The 23,261-nt window shown below is 38.2% G+C and overlaps 1 protein-coding gene across 1 annotated transcript in view; it reads left to right on the forward strand.

Annotated features, from left to right (window-relative positions):
• Window positions 1–8,467: 8,467 nt before the first annotated feature.
• The window catches only part of PHF3 (PHD finger protein 3), an 89,036-nt gene continuing 74,242 nt past the window's right edge, over window positions 8,468–23,261 (forward strand). Inside the window, 2 exon segments of the mRNA XM_081296647.1 lie at window positions 8,468–8,606; window positions 20,375–20,643. Coding sequence (XP_081152773.1) covers window positions 20,400–20,643 — 244 coding nt within the window. The 5' untranslated portion in view covers window positions 8,468–8,606; window positions 20,375–20,399.

Genomic DNA, 23,261 nt, shown 5'->3' on the forward strand with positions numbered 1-23,261 from the left:
GAGTTCTGGGACTTTTATGGGGGAGGCTCAGGAATCAGAGCCAGGTGGATCCTAATGCAAGTGGTTAAGGGTTGGGTTGGTATGAGGGAGTAGTGAGTCTTTCTCAGAAAGGCTCTTGGGCGGAAAGTGAAACCTTTTCTTTAAAATTGTGGCTGTCACTTAAGATGGCCATCCAGATGCTAAGCAAGACCTTATATTCCCTCCCCCCCCCTTTGTTTTTATTGTACCCTTTAGGGAACAGGGATGTAGGTCAATCTTCTATAACTGCTTCCTGATGGGAAGGGGCAGCATTTGAATTCCTCATTAGGGGCATGGAATGTCATTGGAATGATGACAGAGTTTGAGTGGTGGTGGAATGCTGTACCCAGTGCCCCAATATTTGGTGAGGGAATGGTATTCATGTAACAAAAGCTGGTTAATGGTTTGATTAGAGATTTTTTGTATCTGGTCTTGATACAGGGGGCAAGCATTAACAGAAGGCCTATGAAAAGGACAGGGGTCAGGAAAGGAAGTGCCCACTGGAGAAGGGGGTTACCTAGCTTCCATCCTTCAGTAGAGAAGAGCTGTTGTTTCTGAGGTTCAAGGTTCTGTTGGAGTTGTTTTATCTTGTCCTTTACTATGCCAGATTTATTGTCATAAAAATAGCATTCCTCCTGTAGGTACAAAGTCTGCCTTTTTCAGCTGTAAAAAGATCAAGGCCCCTTTGATTCTGCAGAACAATAGCAGCTAAAGAATCTAACTGGGATTGTATGGTTAGTATGGTTTGAGCAAGTTGCTGTAAGTCTCCTAGAAATTGGAATGGTAATTCCGGGTAATGGTACCCCTGGGCAGTGAGTGCAGATTAAAGGAGGAGGATAAAAATGAAAAAAGGAAGGTTGGTACTCATGGTTCTTCAGTGTCCTCATGGTCCTCAGAGACCAAAGGAGAAACATAGCTTGAGAGGGCCTGTGGGTGTCACTGTGTAAAAGGGCAGAGAAAACTATTTTAAATGGGAGTTATGAACTCAATATGGGATGCCCTCAAGGCTGGCCACTAAGGGAGTAGTAAGAATGACCTGATAAAGTCCAGTCCATTTTGTGGAAAATTGAGAGGAGGGAGGGGACTGTTGGGGGAGTGGTTAAAAACTACCAGGTCACCAGGAGACAGAGTGGGAGAAGGGGAAGAGAAAGAACTAGGCTTTGCCAGAACAGTATTAGTGTATTGCCAAAGAAGGTTCCTAATGTATCCAAGAAGGGGCCAGAAAAGATGAGGAGCAAGGGTTAGTGAAGAATCAGAGGGTGGTGTACTGAGCAGGGAGATAGGCCGTCCATATAGAAGCTCAAAAGGGGAGATGTTGAGTGGCTTCTTTGGGAGGTCTCATAACTTAAGAAGAGCCAAGGGAAGGAGTTTAGTCCAATCTAAATGTAATTCAAGAGATAGTTTAGTGAGAATGTTTTTCAAGGTCCAATTGGTACATTCCATCTTGTCAGAGGACTGGGGATGATAGGGGATATGAAAAATGCCAGGAGATGTTGAGTGCCTTAGTTACAGACTGTGAACCATGGGAAGTAAATTCAAGACCATTATCAGACTGGATCGAGGAGGGGAGACCAAATCCGGAAAGAATGTATTTAACAAGGATGTTGGCCACTGTTGGTGGTAGGAAAAGCCTCCAACAACCCATCCCAAGAAAGTGTTCAAGTGCCAAGAGAAATTGAAACTGCTTGACTGGGGGCATATGTGTGAAATCCAGCTGCCAATCAGAGCAAGGAAGATGTCCTCTTGTCTGGTGTAAAGGGAAGGGGTTGTTTTTTCGGCAGATTTCACAGGAGGCAGAGAGGGTAGAGAGAAATTGTAGGTCCTCTGGAGAGAGTTTAAGATGGGAAGTGAGATATTGTTTTAAAGATGTGGTGTCAGGGTGAAAGAGGTTGTGAAGGAAGGTAAGATCTGAATGTCAGGTGGGGAAAAGTCTGTTGGGGACTAGCAAGGCAGAAGATCGCAGGTGGAGTAGGCAGCCCTCGCCTCAGAGTCTGCCTTGTGAATGTCACAAAGGAGGTATCTGTCTGACAGGATTTACAATGTAAGATTCCAACAGCAGTGGGAAGTTTTGAGGCCTGAAGGAGATTGGAAATAAAGGGGGCATAAGTAATTGAAGTTCCCTTGGTGGTAAGGAATCTGTGCTCCTTCCAAATAGTACAGTGGAAGAGAAGTATGTGGAAAGGATATTTAGAGTCAGTGTAGACACTGAGGGAGTCTCCCTTTGCCAAAGTGAAGGCTCTGATGAGGGCAACCAGTTCAGCCTGCTGATTGGATGTATTATTGGGGAGGGGAGCCGCTTTCACAACTGAGGTTAGAGAAACTATAGCATACACTACCTGATGAACTCCCTTTTGAAGGAAGGAGGAGCCATCTGTGAACCACATGTATGTTGCCTGGAGCAAGGGACCCTCCTGTATGTGGGAGGGATGTGGAAGGAGCTCTACCAGAGCTTCAGTTCTTGAATGGGTATGAGAAGAAGAGGTGGAAGTGTCCTGAGGAACAGGGAGGAGAGTAGCAAGGTTTAAAGGTGACCATGTGAGGAAAGTAAGACTGGGATCTTTCACCAAGTTAAACTATGGAGATAAAAGATGACAGTAGTGTAAGGAATGTAAGCCCTTGTAGGTGAGGAGTTCCTTTATGTGATGGGGAGCCAGGATGGTGAGTGGGGCCCCAAAGATGAGTTTCTTTGACTCATTAATGAGTAGAGAGGCTGTGGCCAACATTGGTAGGCAAGGGGACCATCCCTGAACAGTAAGGCCAAGACCCTTCAATAGATAAGCCACAGGGGCAAAAGTTGATCCCAGCATGTGTCTGAGGACCCCTAGAGCAAATCCCTGCTTTTCAGCCACTTAGCCATGTAAAGGTGAAATGGGCATGTGAGATCAGAGAGATGGAGAGTAGGGGCCAGGAGGCGGGCCTCCTGGAGCCTGGTGAAGGGCTTTGTAACAGAATGAAATAGGGGCTCAGAGAGTGGACCCTGTGCTGCATCATATAGCAACTTAGTAAATATAGAGTAGTTAGGAATCCAAGCTCTCCTGCCATACCTAGAAAGGAGAGAATGTCTTCCTTATTAGAGGACATTGGTATATAAGTGATAAGGCCCTTTCTATCAACCATGATGGCTTTGTATTTAGGGGTCAGGAGGAGGCCTAGGTATGTTACCATTGCCAAGGAAAGCTGTACCTTGGATAGAGAAACACTATGGCCATGGGCAGAAAGAAAGTTAAGAAGTTTACAGGTGTCCTGATGACTGGCCTCAAAGAAGGAGGTCATCAACATACTGTAGCACCATAAACTGAGTGAGATGTATGGATGCTAGGTCCTTAGCCTGTCCGAAGATATGAGGGCTGTCTTGGAACCCTTGGGGGAGAACTGTCCACATCAGCTGAGTGGAGTTATAAGACTCAGGGTCTGTCCATGTAAAGGCAAAAATGTCTTGAGAATCAGAATGGAGGGGAATAGAGAAGAAAGAATCTTTCAGGTCTAGTACTGAGAAGTAAGAAGTCCCGGAAGGAATGGTGGTGAGAAGGGTATAAGGATTTTTTACCACAGGATGGATTGGGATCACCTCAGAGGTGATGGAACAGAGGTCTTGGAACAAGTGGTAGAAACCATTAGGCTTTTTTTACTGCCAAGATGGGGGTGTTATAACGGGAATAAGTAGGTCTAAAGAATCCCTTTCACAAGAGATCTTGAATGATAGGCTGTAAGCCTAGGAGTTTTGTTGGGAGAGCAGGTATTGTGATTAGGCCAGAAAATGGAGGGTGTCTTTGAGATGGATGTGAATGGGCTTGTGGCATGAAGTAATAGAAGGACTTGAAATATCCTATACAGTAGGGTCCACCTTGGAAGTGGGTAATGGGAAGACACTGGCAGATAGAATAAGGGATGGTCCTAGGTATGGGTGAGTGGTAGGTGAGTCTGGATGGAAGCATATATGAGGGGAGAAGGAAAGTGTAGCCACCAATTTTGTGAGGATGTCCCTTCCTGTAAGGGAAATGGGGCACTGTGGAATGACCAAAAAGGAGTGAGTAATAATTAGAGAGCCAGAAGCTCAAACAAGTATGAGTGTCTGTAAGGGTTGGTGAAGTTTACTCTCTACCCTGACAGTAGAGGTCATAGAACAAGTAGTAGGCCCCCAGAACTCCTTGAGGACAGAATATGTAGCCCCAGCATCTAGGAGGAAAGAGATAGGCCTACCTGAAATACACAGAGTTACCCTGGGTTCCTGTGGAGTGATGGTAGTGGTCAGGTGATGGGGACCTGGGCCTTGTCAGTCTTCTGCAGCCAGCCTTAAGAGTTGGAAAGGGGAACTAGAAGGGCCAGATGGCTGGGCCGCTATGGGCTCGGTGACAGTCAGTGGCCCAGTGTTTCTTCTGATGGCATTTAGGACAAGGGTCTGGAGGCTTGCAAAGCTTAGGACATGTACAAGCCCAATGACCCATCTGACCACATTCAAAACAGGGTCCAGAGGGTCCATTGGGACCTGTCCACTGGCCAGCCAAGGGAACCAGGGACAGATGCCAAGGCCAGCTGAAGGGCTTGAACGACATCTGATATTTCTGCATTGGGCCTTCTCATCTCTTTTGTTATACACCTTAAAGGCCACTTCCAGAACCTCAGCTTGGGCAGTTAGGGGATCCATCTCGAGGCATCTTAGTTTGGCCTCAATATCCGGAAAAAGGAGGTCATTAGTAGTTGTCTCCCATGTGGAGTGTTGGGGTCCAGATGAGTATATTGTAATAAAGCCTTGGTCAGGTGGTCTAAAATGCTGAAGGGTTTTCATTCTTAATTTGGAAGATTTCCTGGAGCCTTTCATAATTGATAGCCTTATGAGCTGCCTTTCAAAGTCCTGCCATGAGGCAAGTAATGAATTGGTTTCTACTAGTTACTTCTCCAGGTGAATTATAATTCCATTTGGGGTCCCAATCAGGGACTGCTTGAGTGCCAATTGGTTGTGCAGGGGAGGTCTGATATACCTCATCAGCATAATTTCTAGCTTTCTAGCTTGCTCCCAAACTTGTCTGTGCTCCTGGGGCAGAAGGGTGTTGGACAAGATCATATTGATACTGTGGAAGATCAAATCATATGATTGGGTCAGTTGATTTTTTTTTTTTTTTGGCAGTTTTGGGGATTAAACCCAGTTCCTTGTGCATGCAAGGCAAGTAGTCTACCAACTGAGCTATATCCCCAGCCCATCTCAGATATTGAAACTCTTTGATATATGTGGTGGGGCTTGAAGTGTAGGACCCAAGCTGTTTTTCTATCTGTGAAAGATCTGTCAAAGAGAAAGGCACATGAACCCGGATTACACCATCTATCCTAGCCACCTCGAGTAGAGGATATAGATGCAGGTTGGGCAGCAGCAGTCCATGAGTGTGTGTCAGAAGGAGAGAAGGGTAGAGGTGCTGAGGGTCAGTTGCTGCGGAGGCTTCATTAGAAAGAGAATTGTGGTATGGCGGGGGCTCATTTGCTGGGGTGAAGGAGGAGTCCTGGGTAGGATCTCTGTCCCTTTGTAAGCAGGCGCGGAGGAGGTGAGAGCTAAGAGGACTTGTGTGGGAGAGCAAGAGTTGCTTAGAATGTAGAAAAGTGAAGGCCTGAACATATGATATCTCTTTCTATCTTCCCGAATCTATCTTCCTCACAATAGTTGAAAAGATCCCTGATAATATTGGGATCTAGAGTGCGGTTAAATTTCCTATGAGGAAGTTTGCATTTTATTCTTTGGTGGCAACATGGACATTCAGATAATGAATCTTTTATAGTTACTGAAAAACACCAAATTGTCTGGTATTTCTTCATTCCTGAGAACATTCCCACTGTCAGAAATCCCTCAGGCCAACTCCAGGCCAGATAAAACGCGAACTGTTCATTTTTTTTCCCAAACTGATTATATCTGCATTGTATGCTGTCTTGCATAGCTTTCATCTAATCTAGGCTCAATTTTCCTGGGTGAGGGTTTTGCAAGATTCAAATTTTGTCAATTTTCCTTCTCATAATTTTTTAGTCAAATACAAACATAAGTCAATTTTAGCCATTTTGTTTCTCTCTCTCTCTTTTTTAACCAATATGATATTATTTTTCAAGTAAGTCCTTTAACTAAAAGAGGGTCCTGTGTGCTGTTATAGCCATTCCTAGTATTATTATGCTGGCTCTTACTTTTAGTAACTTTGCTACAAATTAGGTAAACAGTTTGTTCTTATCTTTGGAAGCAACAAGCAAAGATCATTGGTGGACAAATCTGAATCTGGGCCCTTGACTCAAAATAATAGAATCAAAACATCATGAATCATGCTTTATAGCAAGTTGCTGATTTTCTTAGAATCAGAAATCTTTGGTAAATTAGAGTCTTATGGCTCTTTTCTTTTTTACTTTCATTTTGTTTATTTCCCCTAAATTTACTAAAACTTCTGTTTACTAGGTTTCTCAGCTCTTCTAAGGGAATGTTCCATTTAATAATTTTCTTTATGAGGTTCTACTCTTGAATTCCTTCAGGGTTGGATTTTGTTTATAGCAACAATTTAATCTTATTCTTTCCTAACATTCTTTTCAAATTTTACATTGAAATTCAGAAGAAGAGTAAGGAAAGCATAAGGTTTGTTTTTGAAATCCATCTCCAATATCGCAAGTAAAAGAAATGTTTTTGATTACTCATTTCTTTTTTCCTCAAAAGAAAAAAAAAATGATTGGAAAGCAAAGTCTTGAGGGATTGATGAGTCAAGGAAGGGGGTGGAATGCTAGAAATCTGGCAGAATCAGGATAATACAAATCTCCTTTCTAGAAGCCCAGGGTATCAAAAGCACTTAAAATATCAGAAGAGTAGAGAGAGTAAAGAGCAGGTCATTACGCGCCTGTGACTTATTCTACCTCCTATTGATCTGGCAGCATGAACTGGGTTGGTGTGAGGTTTATGTCAACAAGCAAAGATTTTTGGAAGAATGCAGGCCACAGCCCCTTACAGTAGTACACGCCTGTAATCCCTGTGGTTCCCCGTGGCTCGGGAGGCTGAGGCGGGAAGATCTTGAGTTCAAAGCCAGCCTCAGCAACAGCATGGTGTTAAGCAATTCAGTGAGACCCTGTCTCTAAATAAAATACAAAATAGGGCTGGGGATATAACTCGGTGATTATGTGCCCCTGAGTTCAATCCCTAGTACCCACCCCCAACCAAAAAAAAAAAAAAAAAAGTTCAAGCCACATGAATAATAAGGTGCTCTACAGTTCTTATTGAACATTGAAATACTCTCTATCAAAGAAGACACAGTTCCTGTCCTTAAGAGGCTCATTTGGTCAAAGGAAGAGTTACACCACAGCGCTCATTAGAGCTGGTATGGAGTAAGCCCTAGCTATTGTGGAAGTACTCAAACTTGACTGAGGATTCTCAATCTTGTTAGTCTCAGGAGCTCTGTAAACTCTCAAAAATTGAGGGATTCCCTACAGCTTTTCTTTATATGATTGTATATCAATATTTACCGAGATTAAACCTAGGAAAAGTTAATTATCTATTATTTAAAAATAACCAGCGGGACACTACCATATTAAGTATGAATTTTTTTCTGATAAATTAATGAACAGTGTAGTTTTTTTTTTGCAAACATCCTTAATGTTTGGCTAGATAGAAAACATCTAGATTCTCCCATCTGTTGTTCCTTTAATTTCTATATGCTGTTTTGCTTGAAAGGTGGGAAGAAATTTGGCCTTGAACACATGCTATTGTCAGAGGAATGGCGGTTTTTGTTAAAGGTCTTGGAGATTCTTCAGGACCTCAGTTAACATTTTAAAGACTGCTTTTTGGATACCAGGATACCAAGAATGTTTCTTGGTGCAGGCAGTTTCAGTTTTGAGGTAGATCAGCTATAAGGCGGCAGGGTGAGGGTGGCACTAGTCATTGGTGACTGTCGTGCAGAACCAACAGAGAATATGTGGGCATCGTTTACCATTCTTGAATTCATATCCAATTAATGAAAAGTACCTTGGGGGTAGGGAGCAGCTTTGCCTATCAATATTACTTTAACTGTCAAGTCCTAGTGCTTATTATGGTCCAGAAAAGGCGCCCAACCTGGCTTTATCCTGTCCGCCGCGGGTGAGGTGGAAGCTACAGAAGTGCGCGGGCGGTGCCGCGTCCCTGGAAGACGCAAGCCCAGTGAAGTCGGCAGCCGGGGGCCCCACGGAGGCGCGGCGCGGGAGGACCCAAGCGCGCAGGCGCGGCTGCTACGCAGGCCGCAGCCCCCGGAACGGTAAACAGTGGCGTCACGTGACGCGCCCGGTTCTTGCTCCCGCGCCGCCGCCGCACGCCGATGGCTGCGGGGTCTCGCGGTGCCGCACGATCTCCACGAGGCAAGCGATCCTTGGGCCCAAGGCGGTGGCGGCTGCAACGAGGATTAGGAAGGCGACGCGGAAGCCAGGAATAGTGTCGTCAGCAGCAGCCGCTCGGTCCCGGGAGGAAAAGAGGCTGTGGCAACGACGCCGACGTCCTGCGCGTACCCCCCTCTCCGCGGCACCCACCGGGCCCCCTCCTCCTTCTCAGCGGCGGCGGCACGGCCACCATCTTCCTCTTGCTGCCAGTGGTAGCGCTCGTCTGGAGGAGCTGGGTGAGTTGCGGCTGTGGCCGCGGCCAGGGAGACGGGCAACCCTCCCCTCCCCCGTCCCCTTCCACACGCACGGCTCCTCCGCGGGCCTCCCCACCCTCCCTCGGCGGACGCTGCCCGCCTTTCTCCCGCGCCGCGGGGAAATCGCCTCCCGGGCCTTTTGCGCAACGTCCACGGCCTACCCGCGCCCCGCCTCGGCCGCCCGGAACCGTTTGGACCGCGGGCTAGGGAGGGAGACGCGAAGGCGCGGTCTCCAGGCGGAAGGTCGGGGCCGCGGCCTCTCCCAGGCCCTGGTCGGCGATTTGCCCAACCGCCGACGCGCAGGCCGGGAGGCGAGGCACGGCTCGGCGGGCGCTGCAGGGAAGGCCGGGCTCGCAGGCTGCCGGATCCGCAGCTCCTGGCAGCCGCCTTCTTCTGGAGCCCCAGCGTCGGGCTCAGGGCCCCCGGGCCGGGAGGCGGGGACTGGCCTTGGCCGCGAGGCCTATCCTTTGCCATCCCGCTTTTGAAGAGGGTTGTGGGTGCTCCATCCATCCTCCTGTTAACGCGCGCTTTTGTGCTCTGGACCCAAACTGTCGGCTCCTTTCGCGTAGTTTGAAATGAGAAGCCTAGAATCATGTCTTCTGATATTACGTGTAATTTAATGAACCACTTGTCGATACGTACGTGTTAATGGTGCTAAATAACTGATCACCTGACACGGCGAGGGGGTGTTGGGTGAAGGGAGAAAGGGAAAGAATGTTGGTGCCGCTCACGGTCCAGTGTCTCTTCTTTCCCTCAGGAATGTGTTGCCAGGTCAGATGACCTTTTCCCATCTTTGGGTTTCCAAATGCCATTTCCAGGATTCAAATGTGTGACTATTAGTGCTATGCAGTAATCATTAGTAGAACGTGATTGTGGTATAATGGAAGTGGTAACAGTGCTTTAAAATCTGCCTATTCCTGATTTTCATTATATGTAGAGATACTTAAAAAGAATCATCGATAATTGAGCCGTCCCTAAATTCAAACTTTGCTCACTTATTTTAACCAAAATATGAAAATGATGACAGTAAAGTACTTATGGAGTACTTAAATCGTGGTTACATTTAGTTACTATTTCATATTGAACTTTTTTGTCTTTTTTCAGCTGGTCGCTTTAAGATCTTCCAAAACTACACCACATTTGTTTACTTTTTTAAAAAAATTTTTTGAATGAGTGTTTGCTATTTTGAAAATGTTTGTAGATGAATATGTGTGTTTGCGATAAGAAAGAAATATGTGAGTCAAAGAACCAAGACATTTACCGTTGTGGCATACTTACATTTTTGAATTTATAGCTCCCATTACAGAGCACAGAAGGTGTTGTGTAAAGATTATTGTTATGTCAAGAAATAATTTTAAACTTTGCCATCACATTGACCTTTTCCCCACTTATTCCCATTCTTCTGTTTACTGGTCATATATTACCATAATGATTCTTTCCCCCAACATCATCATCACTGTTATTATTTTAAAATAAACACTCTATTTTCCAAATATAGAAATATAATTTAAGGGGGGGTCTTTTAGGAGTTATTACTACTCTGATCTAAGCCTTGCCCTCAGTAACTTCCTTAACAGAAGAAATACTTATACATAGCTGAAACCGGCCACTTTCATTTAAAAAAGAATTACAACCTTATATTACAAGGTTTATTTGGTAGTTGTACTAGTGAATATCAAACTGGTAACAGATGAGTCAGTGATAGGACCAAAATTTTCCTTGTTTCTTGAATATTTTATGGGTCCATTTATTGAGGAGCATAAAAAATGCAATTTATTATAGTGCTTTAGCATACTATTGGGAGAACAGTGAACCTCTGTCTTCCACTGAATTAGTTACGTATTTTGTGTTATTAGAGCTCAGATAACTTTATTATGGTGATCTTACAATATTCTAATGTGTTGCATATTCCAGTCAAATCTAAGAAAAGTGGTGGAAAAGTGAGTGAAAAATAGGTTTGATCAAATAAAAGTTTCAAGATGGAAAAGTTGAAAGCATAATTGTCCTTATTATTAATCATTTAAAGCCATGTTATTAAAATTTATTGAGTATTGGAATCATCTAGGAAAGGTTGATAGTCTTTGCCTTTTATAAAGTGGTATTGATAAAAGTTGGAAGGCAGCAAGTGACAGTTTTGTTTACTGCAAAATTAAGAGTTCAGATTTTTACATACTGTAGGGCCTACCTGGAAAACTGTTGAATGAAAGTTAGACAGACTATTCTGTGTTTTCTGGTGCTAAAACAGATAATGATTTTTCCTTGACAAGGTAATATAGTGTTTGCTTTTTTGATACTTTTTGCTTTCTTACATGTGTACTTTAAAAAAATAGATTAAGTCTGTTACAATTTGTCATAAAAGCCTTTTTGTGTATTAAAGTTTTCTGAAAATAATACTGCTTCAATTTTTAAATGAAATAATAGAGATTTATTGATCCGCATTCAGGTTTTTGTATTACCAATAACTGCTTCACACAGTGTCAGGGAGTTCAGGGTTCTTAGAGTGCTGATTTAAATATTTTCATTCATCCGCATTTCAGGAATTCTTTCTGACAAGTGGCTCTAGATTTATTTCTTTTCAGGAATAGAACATCTTAGACTGTGTTTTATTTCTTCCTGGAGCATCCTCTGAGAATCCGGGAATACTTTTTGGAAGCATAGATATTTTTTAAACTACAAAAATGACTTGTAGATTGTTACACATTTATGATACTGTTACATCTTTGAGAATAGTGAAAAACATTTTCCTTTAATTGTTGCCCTTTGATTACACTTGGATAGATACTGAGATTATTGACTTGATTAAAAATACTTGAGACCCAAGTGCTGTTTTTACTCTTAAGGAATATAGTCTATGCTAAAAAAAATAAGATTCAAAGACATGAAATGTTAATCAGTGTATTTGAGTCAAAAAAGTGAGATATTTCAAGAATTATAAAGGGTGTATGAAATTTTCAGATGTATAGACTGTACAGTTATTGTTATGAATTATGGCTTCTTTTTTTTGTACTAGGGATCGAACCCAGGGATGCTTAACCACTGAGCAACATCCCCAGCCCTTTTTATCTTTTATTTTGAGACAGGGTCTCATTAAGTTGCTGAGACTGACCTCTAAAAAAATTGGTGATCCTCCTGCCTTAGCCTCCCACGTCACTGGGATTACAGGTGTGTGCCACCATGCCTGGCAAATTATGTAATTAATTAATTAGTTAATTAATTTTGGTACCAGGGATTAAATTCAGGGGCACTGAGCCACAATCTCAGCCCTATTTTGTATTTTATTTAGGGACAAAGTCCTGATGAGTTGCTTAATGCCTCGCCATTGCTGAGGCTGGGTTTCACCCTTCTGTTTTGGCCTCTCAAGCTGCTAGGACTATAGGCATGCATGACCAAGCCCAGCTAATTTAAAACATTTTTATGGTCAGAAATTTTAAAGTTTTATGACAATTGGTACAACAAAGAGGGGAAATACAGAAAGATTTTAAAGTATTACCCATTGGTATAATCTGTTGGTGTAATCTAATTTCATTAGACAGTTTTGAGTGGCATTGATTATACAGGAAGGCTAAGTTTAATGTATTTAAATTCATAGTTTATGTGAAGTTTATTTTAGACTATAAAATAAATTGCAAAGTTTTTTGTTGATGACTTTGCTTTTCCTTCACACTGTATTATTCATACACATTGAGGATAGCTATTTTGTTTTTTAATCTGTATAGGGTGGCTAAATGCACATTTCCTGCTTTGTTTTGTAAGAAGAATCAGTCACCAAAAGTGATACTACAAAATTTATAGTATTTTTGTAGATTTCATGAATGACATTGTTACCGCTGTTGACCGGTGACGAGTCCTTGCTTCCCCAATGTTGAAGAATAACACCAGAGAAGCACGCCGAGGCAAGGTCAGAGTGGAAAAATTAGAAGTTTATTAAAGGACAACAGAAAAGACTTCTCCCGGAGGAAGAAGGGGACCCAAGAGGTGGAATCTGTTGAAGGGCGGATCCCCTTTTTATAGTTTTTGGTGATGGAATGTAGGTAGAAAGGGTTGGGACACAGGTGGGCCAAAGAAGTAATCTGGGCACTTCTAAGTCAAGTTGCACTTCTGAGTCAAGTTTGCTGTTCATTAACATTTCTTTGGGATGGGCTTTCTCCAGATCTGTGGGGGCTGTTTCCTGGGATTCATAAACATTCCAAGAGTTGCTCAACTTTTCCGGAAATTCATTCTCAACATGGCCTCCATTTTAGATTTCACTCGATATTAGACCCGATTTACCTAACTACACTGACTACCTAATTTTAAATCTGGCTTCAATATTAAAATTTATAAACATTAATATGTATTATGGGTGTAGAGTACAGAAAGTATAAAGGTGCAGGCTCAGGGGCTGCGGTTGTGTCTCAATGGTGGAGCGCTGCCTAGCCTAGCGTGTGCGAGGTCCTGGGTTCGATCCTGAGCACCACATAAAATATAAAGTACAGGCTAAAAAAAGTACAGGCTCAGGAATTATACTACCTGGGCTAAAATTTGAGAATACTAGGTGTGTGACCTTGGGAATATTGTGTCATTGTTTGTACTTCAATTTACTGTTTTGTATAAGAGAAATAATAATTGCACCTACTTTACAGAGTCATTGTAAAGAGCTAATGAGACAATGCATACAATACATTTAGCATAGGATCTGGAATGTAGTAAGTGCTAAGTATCTGTTGGCCTATTACTACTTAGACTGTATAGTTATAATGATGAGCTAGTTTTAGTACTTAGTTAATTCAAATTTCTAATGCTTCTTAAAATATCACTTATAATGCCAAAATAACGATAAACCTTGAAATTAACTCATCTTTCTTCTGTTGGCTAGTAATTCTGCTTTTGTGAGTTTCAACTTCTACCTGTTAGTTCTTTTTCTAAATTCATAAGTCTGCAAGCAGACACCTTGATATCCTCTGTATTCTTTTTACTAGATACATTCAGAAAAGAAGTTATCCTTGTTTTCTATTATGAGGTTTGCCAGTATATTGTAACTAATTAATGAGATTGGGTAGAATTTGATGTAGAGCAGATGACTAGATTGCATTGCTTTGTAGAATTGTGTTTTGTAGTAGTGTCATACCACATGGGTTGACATTTAGTAATTTTCCTTGACTTTATCCAAGAAGGATAACCTTTGATTCATTTTTAGTATTTTTATGCCATAGTGGTCAAAAACTGATCTTGGTTTCATACAGAGTGGATCTGAGTCCCCGCTCTGTTATTTGTTCTGTAATGTTGGGTATAACTTTGATAAACTGTAGCCCCTCTCTTGTAAATTCATAATAATAATACCTGCCTAATTGTGCGATTGTGAAGATTAAATGCATAATACCTATTTGTTGTTTAGAACAGTGCCCTGAATAATAACTATTTAGTGACTTTAACTTTACAAAAATATAACATAGAGTAATGGTAAGGGCAATGACTTCCTGCCCCTATATTTTTGTTTGTGTGTTTTGAACCCAGGCACGTTCAACCACTGAGCTATATCCTCAGCCCTTTTTAATTTTTATTTATCTTTAAGACAGGGTCTTGCTAAATTGCTTAGGGCTTCACTAAGTTTCTAAGCCTGGCTTTTTTGGAGAGGGTTACCAAGGATTGAACTCAGGGGCAGTCAAACACTGAGTTACATTCCCAGCCCTGTTTTGTATTTGATTTAGAGATGGGGTCTCAAAGTTGCTTAGCTTTGAGTTCAAAGCTGAGTCTGGCTTTGAACTCAAGATCCTCCTGCTTCAGCCCCCTGAGCCTCTGGGATTACAGGCGCGTGTCACCATGCCCAGCCTGAGGCTGGGTTTGAATTTGCAGTTCTTCTGCCTCAGCCTCCTGAGTTGCTGGGATTCAAGGACCCCCCCCCATATATATTTTTTTATTGTTGATGGTGCATTATAATTATATATAATGGTGGGATTCATTGTTACATGTTTTGTTCATAGGGCAAAATGAGATGTTTCTGGATTCATGTTTAGCTCCACCACTTAATTATAGCAAGTAATTTAATCTCTGACTCAAATTTATTTATTTTTGTATAATTGGGATTATAAAATATGATTGTCAAGATAAATGAGTTAATAATAAATGTAGAGCAGGGTTTCTTGGCCTTGATACTGTTGACATTTTTGGCTGGACAGTTCTTTGTTTTGGGCTATTTGTGTGCCTTAATGTATATTTACTAGGTTTCTCTAGTACCATCTTCAATGGCAAAAAATGTCTTTAAATGTGGCCAAATGTCCTCTGGATGGGCATAATTCTCTCTGATTGATAATTACTGATGCAAAGCAGATTGTCGCATTACCTGGCATGAATATAGGTCATATTAAATTTTATTCTTTATTGTTATTAACAGTAGTATTTTTATCTGTGATTATCACTGCTTATTAGAAATTTTTTCTTAACTAAGAATGCCTGATGAAATTGACTGTTTAATTTAAACTATGATGTAAGGACTAGAAGGCATTAAGTGTGCTTCATTTCCAGGACCTTTGCACTTCCAGGTCTTTGTCTATGTTGCTCTTACCCAATTTATGAATTAATCATTTTTTCACTTCAGGCTTTGGTTAAAATGTTGCTACATTAGTGAGATCTTCCTTTACCATCATACATAGAATGTTTGCCACCACCACTACTATTACCCTGTTCAGTTTTCTTTCAATAGAATTTATAATTGTCCTGATATATTTTCATCTCGCTATTGTTAGGTTCATTTGTGCTTTTTTTTTTTTTTTAAAGAGAAATAGTATATAATAAGTTTATTTTAAAGATGTTCTTAAAAGAACGGACTTTTAAAAGTAGGTTTGTAGAAGTGTAATTTTTTTCCATTATTATTTAATTAAGCTTTTTCTATTTTAGTCATGCTTGAAACACTAGAAAATAATGTAACTTGATTTTATTAGTATTAATTAAATTGGCTGCAGTATAATTCTCTTAGCTTTATAGATGAAACAAGTATTTTAAAGTAGGAAATAACTTTGGGCTCAGATTAAACTTCATTTAGAATGTTAGTACAATTTTTAATTGGATTCTGAGTCTCTCCATTAGGACTGAACTCAACCATTCATAATTAGTGTATGCTTTTCTCTTTGCCTATAATATCCTCTGGACCTTCAGGTCCCAGCTTACACATCATCCCCTTAGCTTTTCTTGGCTTCCTGAGTTTCACCTTTCTCTATGATACTATCTGCAGCCTCTAATATGACACTTCTTATTTTGTTGAGATGTTTACATGCTGTTGTATTTGTTTATATGTCTGTATTCTGTTTTGGATTGTTAATTTTTTGAATTTTGAGACTGAGATTTGTTTCATTGGAACTTAAAAGATAATGTTTGTAATAAATGTTTAATAAATATGATTTATAAATAATATTAATTAACCAGTTCTCTGACTTAGTTGCATACCTTATTGTCTATAAACATAAGGTACATCTCTAATTCCAGAAATCATTTATGATTTTAGCAAATCTGTTCCCAAATTGTTGATATTGGTTTCACTAGGTATATACTTACCATTAGCCATTTTAAATATACTCCATATATGCTCATTGTGTTTCATTTGTTAAATTTATAATACCAAAAGTAAGGAAGTGTTTAAGTAAAATTTCAGTGTAAGAAAAGGAACTTGTTTATATCTAGCAATCTGTATAATTAACAAGGATACTAATCAGGTATTAATTTTTCTCAATTAGATCTGATTATCTTTGTCTGTCCACATTAGATATCTGAAAATTAGTGTTTTTTAAAAAGATTTTTAAATTTTGGAATAATTTTAGATTTATAGGAAAATTGCAAAGAAGTCATGAAGTTCTGGTATACCCTTAATTCAGTTTCTCTGATTATTATCATCTGACATTAATACTATTGCCTTTATCAGAACTAAAAGTACATTAATTTTAACTAAATGACATACTTTTTTCTAATTTTACGAGTTTATTTATTGTACTTTTCCTGTTCCATGATATAATCTACATGGCATTGAATATATTAGTGTGTCCATTGTGAGTTAATATTTCTATAGTTAGTTAACATTTGTTTTTCTATGTAGCATTTCTATAGTTAGTTAACATTTGTTTTTCTATGTAGCCTAAGAGCTTTCATTTTTGGTACTAAGCAAGAACTTTTGTTTTTGATACCTGAGATGTTTCTTAAAATGACTTGATGTTAATTTCTGATAAATTTACTTTTATGATGGTCTTGTTGGATGGCTGCATTCAGTCATTTTTGGCATTTTTCCTCTGGAATTGCTTGCGGAACCAGTTGGAACTACATAAGAAAAACTAGTCTTACTAATTTGAACAGTTTTCCTCAAAATGTATTCCACAAAATACTGGTTTTATGACATATTCTATGGAAATTGTCTTTTTTGGACCCATAAGTTTGGGAGGCTTTATACTCTATTCTGTTTTAGAAGATTCCCATACTCTTTGGCCTACCAAGGTGTCTCATACAACGGTAGCTGCTTTTTTCTTTCCCCTTTTGCACTGGGGATTGAGTCCAGGGGTACTTTACCACTTTGCTATACCCCCAGTCCTTTTTTATTTTTTATTTTGAGGTAGGGTCTTGTTAAGTTGCAGAGACTTGCCTTGAACTTGATGTTCTCCTGCCTCTTCCTCATGCAGGGTAGATTCTTAATAAACATTTGTTGAAAAATAAAAGGTATTGTTAAAGAAATGTGACTTTGTTTTACTTGCTCTGACTCCACTTTGGACCATATAAACCATTTTCCTTAATAATGTCTGTTATTTAAGTCCTGGGAAACTTAATGTGCCATACTAGTTTTGACTAAAAAAGTACACTGGACAGTTGGATTTGTGCATTTTTTTTAATAGTATGCTTTATTCTATTTTATTATTATTTTTGTATCAGGGATTGAACCTAGGGGTGCTTAATCACTGAGTCACATCTCCACCTCTTTTTATTTATTGAGACAAGGTCTTACCTCACTGAGTTGCTTTGAGGTTGACTTTTAACTTGGTGATCCTCCTGCCTCAGCCTCTGGAGTTGCTAAGATTACAGGTGTGCACCACTGGGTCTGGCTGTTTGTTTTTTAAAATTGGTCTTTAAAGACTAAATTTTATCTGCTGTTGAAATTAAAAATATGGCATAAACTCTGTAAGCACTTTCAGTAAAGGAGTTTGAAGAGTAAAGGAGTTTGAGGATTTTTTTGCAAATAGCAGTATATTATGGGAGGGAAAGTTGTAAAGATTTAGAATGGGCTGGTCTTCCATATGGCTTTGTGATCTTGAACTGCATGACTACAACTTCTGAATGTTCTGAATGTCCCCCTTGAAAGTACTGTGTGTTTGGTGCCACAGAAAGATATCAGGTGAAATTTATAGAATTTATTAGCCTTGTGTCACTATGAGAATGGGTGTATTTTCAGTAGAGTCAGAGTACCATTTTTAGAAGAAAAATGAACAGTTTGTTTCTAGAACTAAAATTGTCTTTTTTTCTTTTTGATTCATCTGAGAAAAGAAGATTATTAATTGGGATGCAGCCCTCTGAAGACGAAGTAATTTTGATTTGTAGTATAAAGATTTGAGCACATTCAGATAAATTCATTGGTAATTCTCTAATCTGCTTAAATTTGCAAACAGTAAACCTTTTTAGTAAATTATTGTTGATTGTTTGGTTTATTATACTAGAATTTCTTTGGAACTCAAAAATGTATTATCAGAATATTGGTGATGTATTATTGAGGCTTTCTTAACGTACTGAGATCATATAGCTGTAGGGATTTCTTTCTTAAACTTTTTATTAGTTTTTATCAGCATTGCTAACTACAATTTTCTGTTAATTTGGAGAATAACCAGTGAATAATTAAAATAGGTAACATTTTCTTTCAGAGCTTTATTACTATTTCTGTGTAAACAAATAGAATTTTAGTAGAGAATACTAAAACTTATTTTGAAGGGGATTAACTCTTTTAAGACCAAGGGAGGGGATGGGGTCGTAGCTCACTAGTAGAGCATGTGCCTAGCATGTGTGAGGCTCTGGTTTCTAACATCAGCACCACATAAAAAATAAATAAATAAAAGGCATTGTGTCCATCTACAACTAAAAACATATTTAAAGAAAAAAAAAAAAGACCAAGGGAATTTTCTTAGCTTTTTTCTTTTTTAATTTGAGGTGCAATAAATTATGCCCATTAAAAATGAACCAATTTCTGAAACCATTACTAAAAATCAAGATTCAGGCATTTCTATCATCCTTCAAAGTACCATCATTTCTCTAGAGCCTGTCTTTTCCTTTATTTGTGGCCCCAGGCAACCACTGATTTGTTGAAAATGGTGGAAAATTGTTTTAAAAGACTTAATGAGGGTTGGAGGGTGTGGCTCAGTGGTAAAGTGCTTGCCTAGCATGTGTGAGGCATTGGGGTTCCATTCTCAACACTGCATGTAAGTAAACAAATAAAATAAAGGTCCATTGACAACTAAAAACATATTTAAAAAAAAAAAAAGACTTTAATGAATCAAATCTTTCCAGTGCCTTAGTGTGAAGGGGTAATGGTTACCACCAGGCTGGAGCTATGGAGACTGAAATCTGGGTTTGAACCTTGGCTATGTTTTCTGACTTTGGGGAAAATTTTTAAATTTTTAAGTTCATTTTATTTGTAACACAGGGATAATAATGGACCCAATTTATTATCGGGGATTAAATTATATAATTTAGGTAAAATGTTTAATAAAGTATGTTGTATACTAGTAAATGATAATGTGAACCTCTTCCCTCATTTTATAGGGGGAAGAATTGAAGGCCAGTTTGAGAAAATTTTGGTAGATTTGGAGCTAATTTAAAAACCTTGAAATATGGAGCACAGTGCATTCTGGTTAATCAATAGGATTTTCTGACTAAACAGTTTTTTTTTTTTTTATTGACTCCTCCTATCCCCCAAATATATATTGGTTTGGTTTTATCTAAAACCAGTATCAAAAATAATTCATCTTGTGATAATTGAGGCCCCTTTAAATATTGAGATGACTTTTGCTGAATATCTAATTCATAGGAACAGTTCAAATAGGAGACAACTTGGTAATTTGTATAGATTACACATAAAATAAATTTTAAATTCATGATATGATTGTTTTCCTGTTACTCTCATTTTTTACAAAAAGGGGACCTCAGGGGGGAAAAATGTTTATGTGCACATCTTCATGTGCTTGTGTAGTTTTTTAAGTTGTGATTTGTTTGGTTTAGTTGATATTTCTATTTTCCTTTTTGCCTTCACAACAAAACTTTTTGTCTATATGTTACTTTTCTTTAGATAATTTAAATGCCTTGTAAATAAATCGAGGATCCTTTACAGTTTTACTAGGTATGGAACAATAATTTAAATGACTTGATTTTAGTTCATATACTTGGACTTATTGTAAAAGTGTTTGATTCTTAATTTATGGAAACATTATGGTTAAAAACATATGGTTTAAGCCATGTAATTCTTTTAAATGTGTCAAATTATTGAACTGTATACATATTTTTTTTTCCTAAAAGTAATGAATTGAGTAAACATTTAGGATTTCTGGTAAAATAATATTCTACATGCATGATAAAGAAAGATTATTTAGTAAAGATTCATTCCACATTTCCAAATGTATATTCTAAAAACAGGATTTTTTTTGAAACAAAAATTCAGAAGTGTGTTCTTAGATTCAAAACTATTAAAATAATTTGGTATTAGGTGATTTTCAATTGATAGCTTTATTTCTTATGGTATTTTTTTTGTCTTTCTATAGGGCTGAAAGACACACAGAAGTCTTCATGGATATAGTTGATACATTTAATCATTTAATTCCTACTGAACACTTAGATGATGCCCTATTTCTAGGATCCAACCTGGAGAATGAAGTCTGTGAGGATTTTAGTACAAGTCAAAATGTCTTAGAGGACTCGCTGAAGAACATGCTCAGCGATAAGGATCCTATGCTAGGATCTGCAAGTAACCAGTTCTGTTTGCCTGTTTTGGATAGCAATGATCCCAATTTCCAGATGCCTTGTTCAACAGGTAATTCTTACTTTTTTTTTTTCTTTTTTTAGTCTGCAATTTAAAATAAGAATTTTCAGCAGCATTTTTGCTTTTGTTTTTTTTTTTTTTGGTTGTTTTTTTGTTTTTTGATGGTGAGGGTAGTGAATTTAGGGTTCTTTCCTTTGAATATAGAGCTTCTTTTCCAGGCATCAGAATTAGAATTTAAACTAAATTTTCTTCCAAGGAGTGTGGAGTTATCTTTAAGGATATTGTAGATACAGTTTGAATGACCATGTAATTTGTCATCCAGATTGGGATATTATGAGAATCATAGGATGTGCTGTTAATTATTATGTCATCAAAACAGCTGTGAATTGGGAGTCTTACTAGCAAATAGGGATTGCCTGGCAGATTGGGACATGTTGTTACCCTAGGCCTGCTGGAGTCAAGGGAGGGGGAGGCTGAATTGACCCTTCCTAATGTTCCTCCCAGCCCTTCAAATTTAATACATTCTTTGCTCCAGTTTCAGATTCTTTAGTATTGTGAATGTGTCTCAAAACCAGGAATAAACCTCTAGACCTGTGCTCTCCTGTATAGTAACAACTAGCCACATATTACTGTTGATTTCCTGAAATGCATCTAGTACTAATTGAGATGTACTAGAAAATGCATGAGATTTTGAAGTCTGTGAAAAAAAGATTCTATAAAATGTTATAAAAATAAAAATGAGCATTTTTAAATGTTCATCATGTGTTAAAGTGATATTTTTGGTTAAAAAATTATTAAAATAAATGTTGTGATTTCTTTTTCCTTTTTTTTTTTTTTTTTTTTTTTTTTTTGAGAATGCTTTTGCTATGTTGCCTAGGATGGTTTCAAACTCCTGGTGTCAAGCCTCCTGTCTCAATAAGCTAAGTAGAAGAACCATCCTGCCCGGCTTATTTTATGTTTTGTTTTTGAAAGAAGTGGCTACTTGAAAATTTAAAATCACATTATGTGGCTTGCATTATGTTTATATTGGACAGCACTGCTGTAGGATCTACAATTGAACTAGCCAAGAGCGAGATTAATTAAATTTCTTTAAAACTAAACTATATTTAATAAGAAGTCACTTTGGCATTATGTTAATATGTAGAAAAATAAGTAGTTTTTCTTTTATACAGCAAAGGAAATATTACCCTAAACTTTGAGGCAGTTAGTTCTCTGTAAGCTAAAATTAGATAAAGGTTTAAAGCCTCACATGGAAAGGTAAGACTTTCCTTCATCATTTCCTGAAGTAGTGCACAGGTTTATGTGATCTTGGTTTGTGTCTCATGACTCTAGACCTCTCCTCAAGTATAGTTTTCCAGTATATTTTTCATTTTATTTTAATATTTTCTGCCAAATATTTAAAATTTTATATAGCATTACTTAACTTTGGACTGGGTGATCTGCTGTTAACCCATAAATTTGTCACATTACTCTGCCTGAAGACTTCAACTCTGGATACTGTGAATCTTGTCATTTGAACCATTCCTTAATACTGAGGTTTTGAATTGTTGCTAATGCTGTATCTCTGAATTATTTTCATTGTGTTGTGTTACCACATAGGTTTACATTGTTCTTGTTGTATTTTAAATGTTTTAAATCTTTAAAAATTGTTTTATGTATGCATTGTTCAAGTTTTGGTGCCTGTGTCAGTATAGTATTTCTAATTATCTTTATTGTTAATAAGCACTTTGACAGTGTTTGGTTGTATGCACACTGTTTCTCAATTTAGTCCAAGTTCAGGAAGAACATTTATTTAATATTTGTTTACTTGTTGGAATTATAATTATCTTCAAAGGATGTTGTATTGGGTCTGAAATTGACTCATGTATTATCTTTTTAGACATTTTTACTTAGAAAATTCTGTTCTTTAGTAACATCAGTAATCCTACTTGCTATCCCCTTTAAAAAAAAATTGGTTCCTGTTGAAATGAAAAGATTTTTTTTCATGTGAATTGTTTTCATTTCTTTCTTTTAGAAGTTTTCTTTAGTGAAGTATTTAAATTTTTTTGAGGTTTGATTTATTTATACTTGTTCATGATTCTTTTATCTTTTGAACTTCAACTTGAATAGAATTACTTTCTGAATCTTCCTACCTTAAAATTTGTTTGCTACAATTGTTTATTTTAGATTCTGTAGCAGAACTGTTGCAATCATATACCTGTAGTATGTATATTTTTAAGATGTGTCAGGGAGTATATGGGGAAAAAATAATGATAAAGCTCTTCTGACCAGGATTGTTTAAATTTCATTGTGCCATCTGTCAGGGGATTTATCTTACACACTTCAAAATTCTTTTTGCATTTTGGGATATTTGGTTCAGTAAAGGCCCAAACATTTTATAACGAGCAAAATGGAAAGTATTTTTTAAAATAAAACTTTTGACTTTTTGTTTTGGAATAATATTAGATTTACTAGTGCATTTCAAAGAAGAAATCTTATTGTAACTGTTAATGAAAGCACTATGTGGCCAGTAACTTTTCAGCTGTTTGTAAGTTATTTCAGCCTTTGTTATAAAAATGACATTTCTTAGCTAGATGTTTTTACCTTGATACTATAGGTTATTACTTTGTTTTAATGAAATTATCCTATTTGTATTCTCAGGAGAGTGACAGCTATAGATTGTGGTTACT

This window comes from Spermophilus citellus (genome assembly GCF_964194105.1).
Source record: "Spermophilus citellus genome assembly, chromosome: 5".
Taxonomy (NCBI): domain Eukaryota; kingdom Metazoa; phylum Chordata; class Mammalia; order Rodentia; family Sciuridae; genus Spermophilus; species Spermophilus citellus.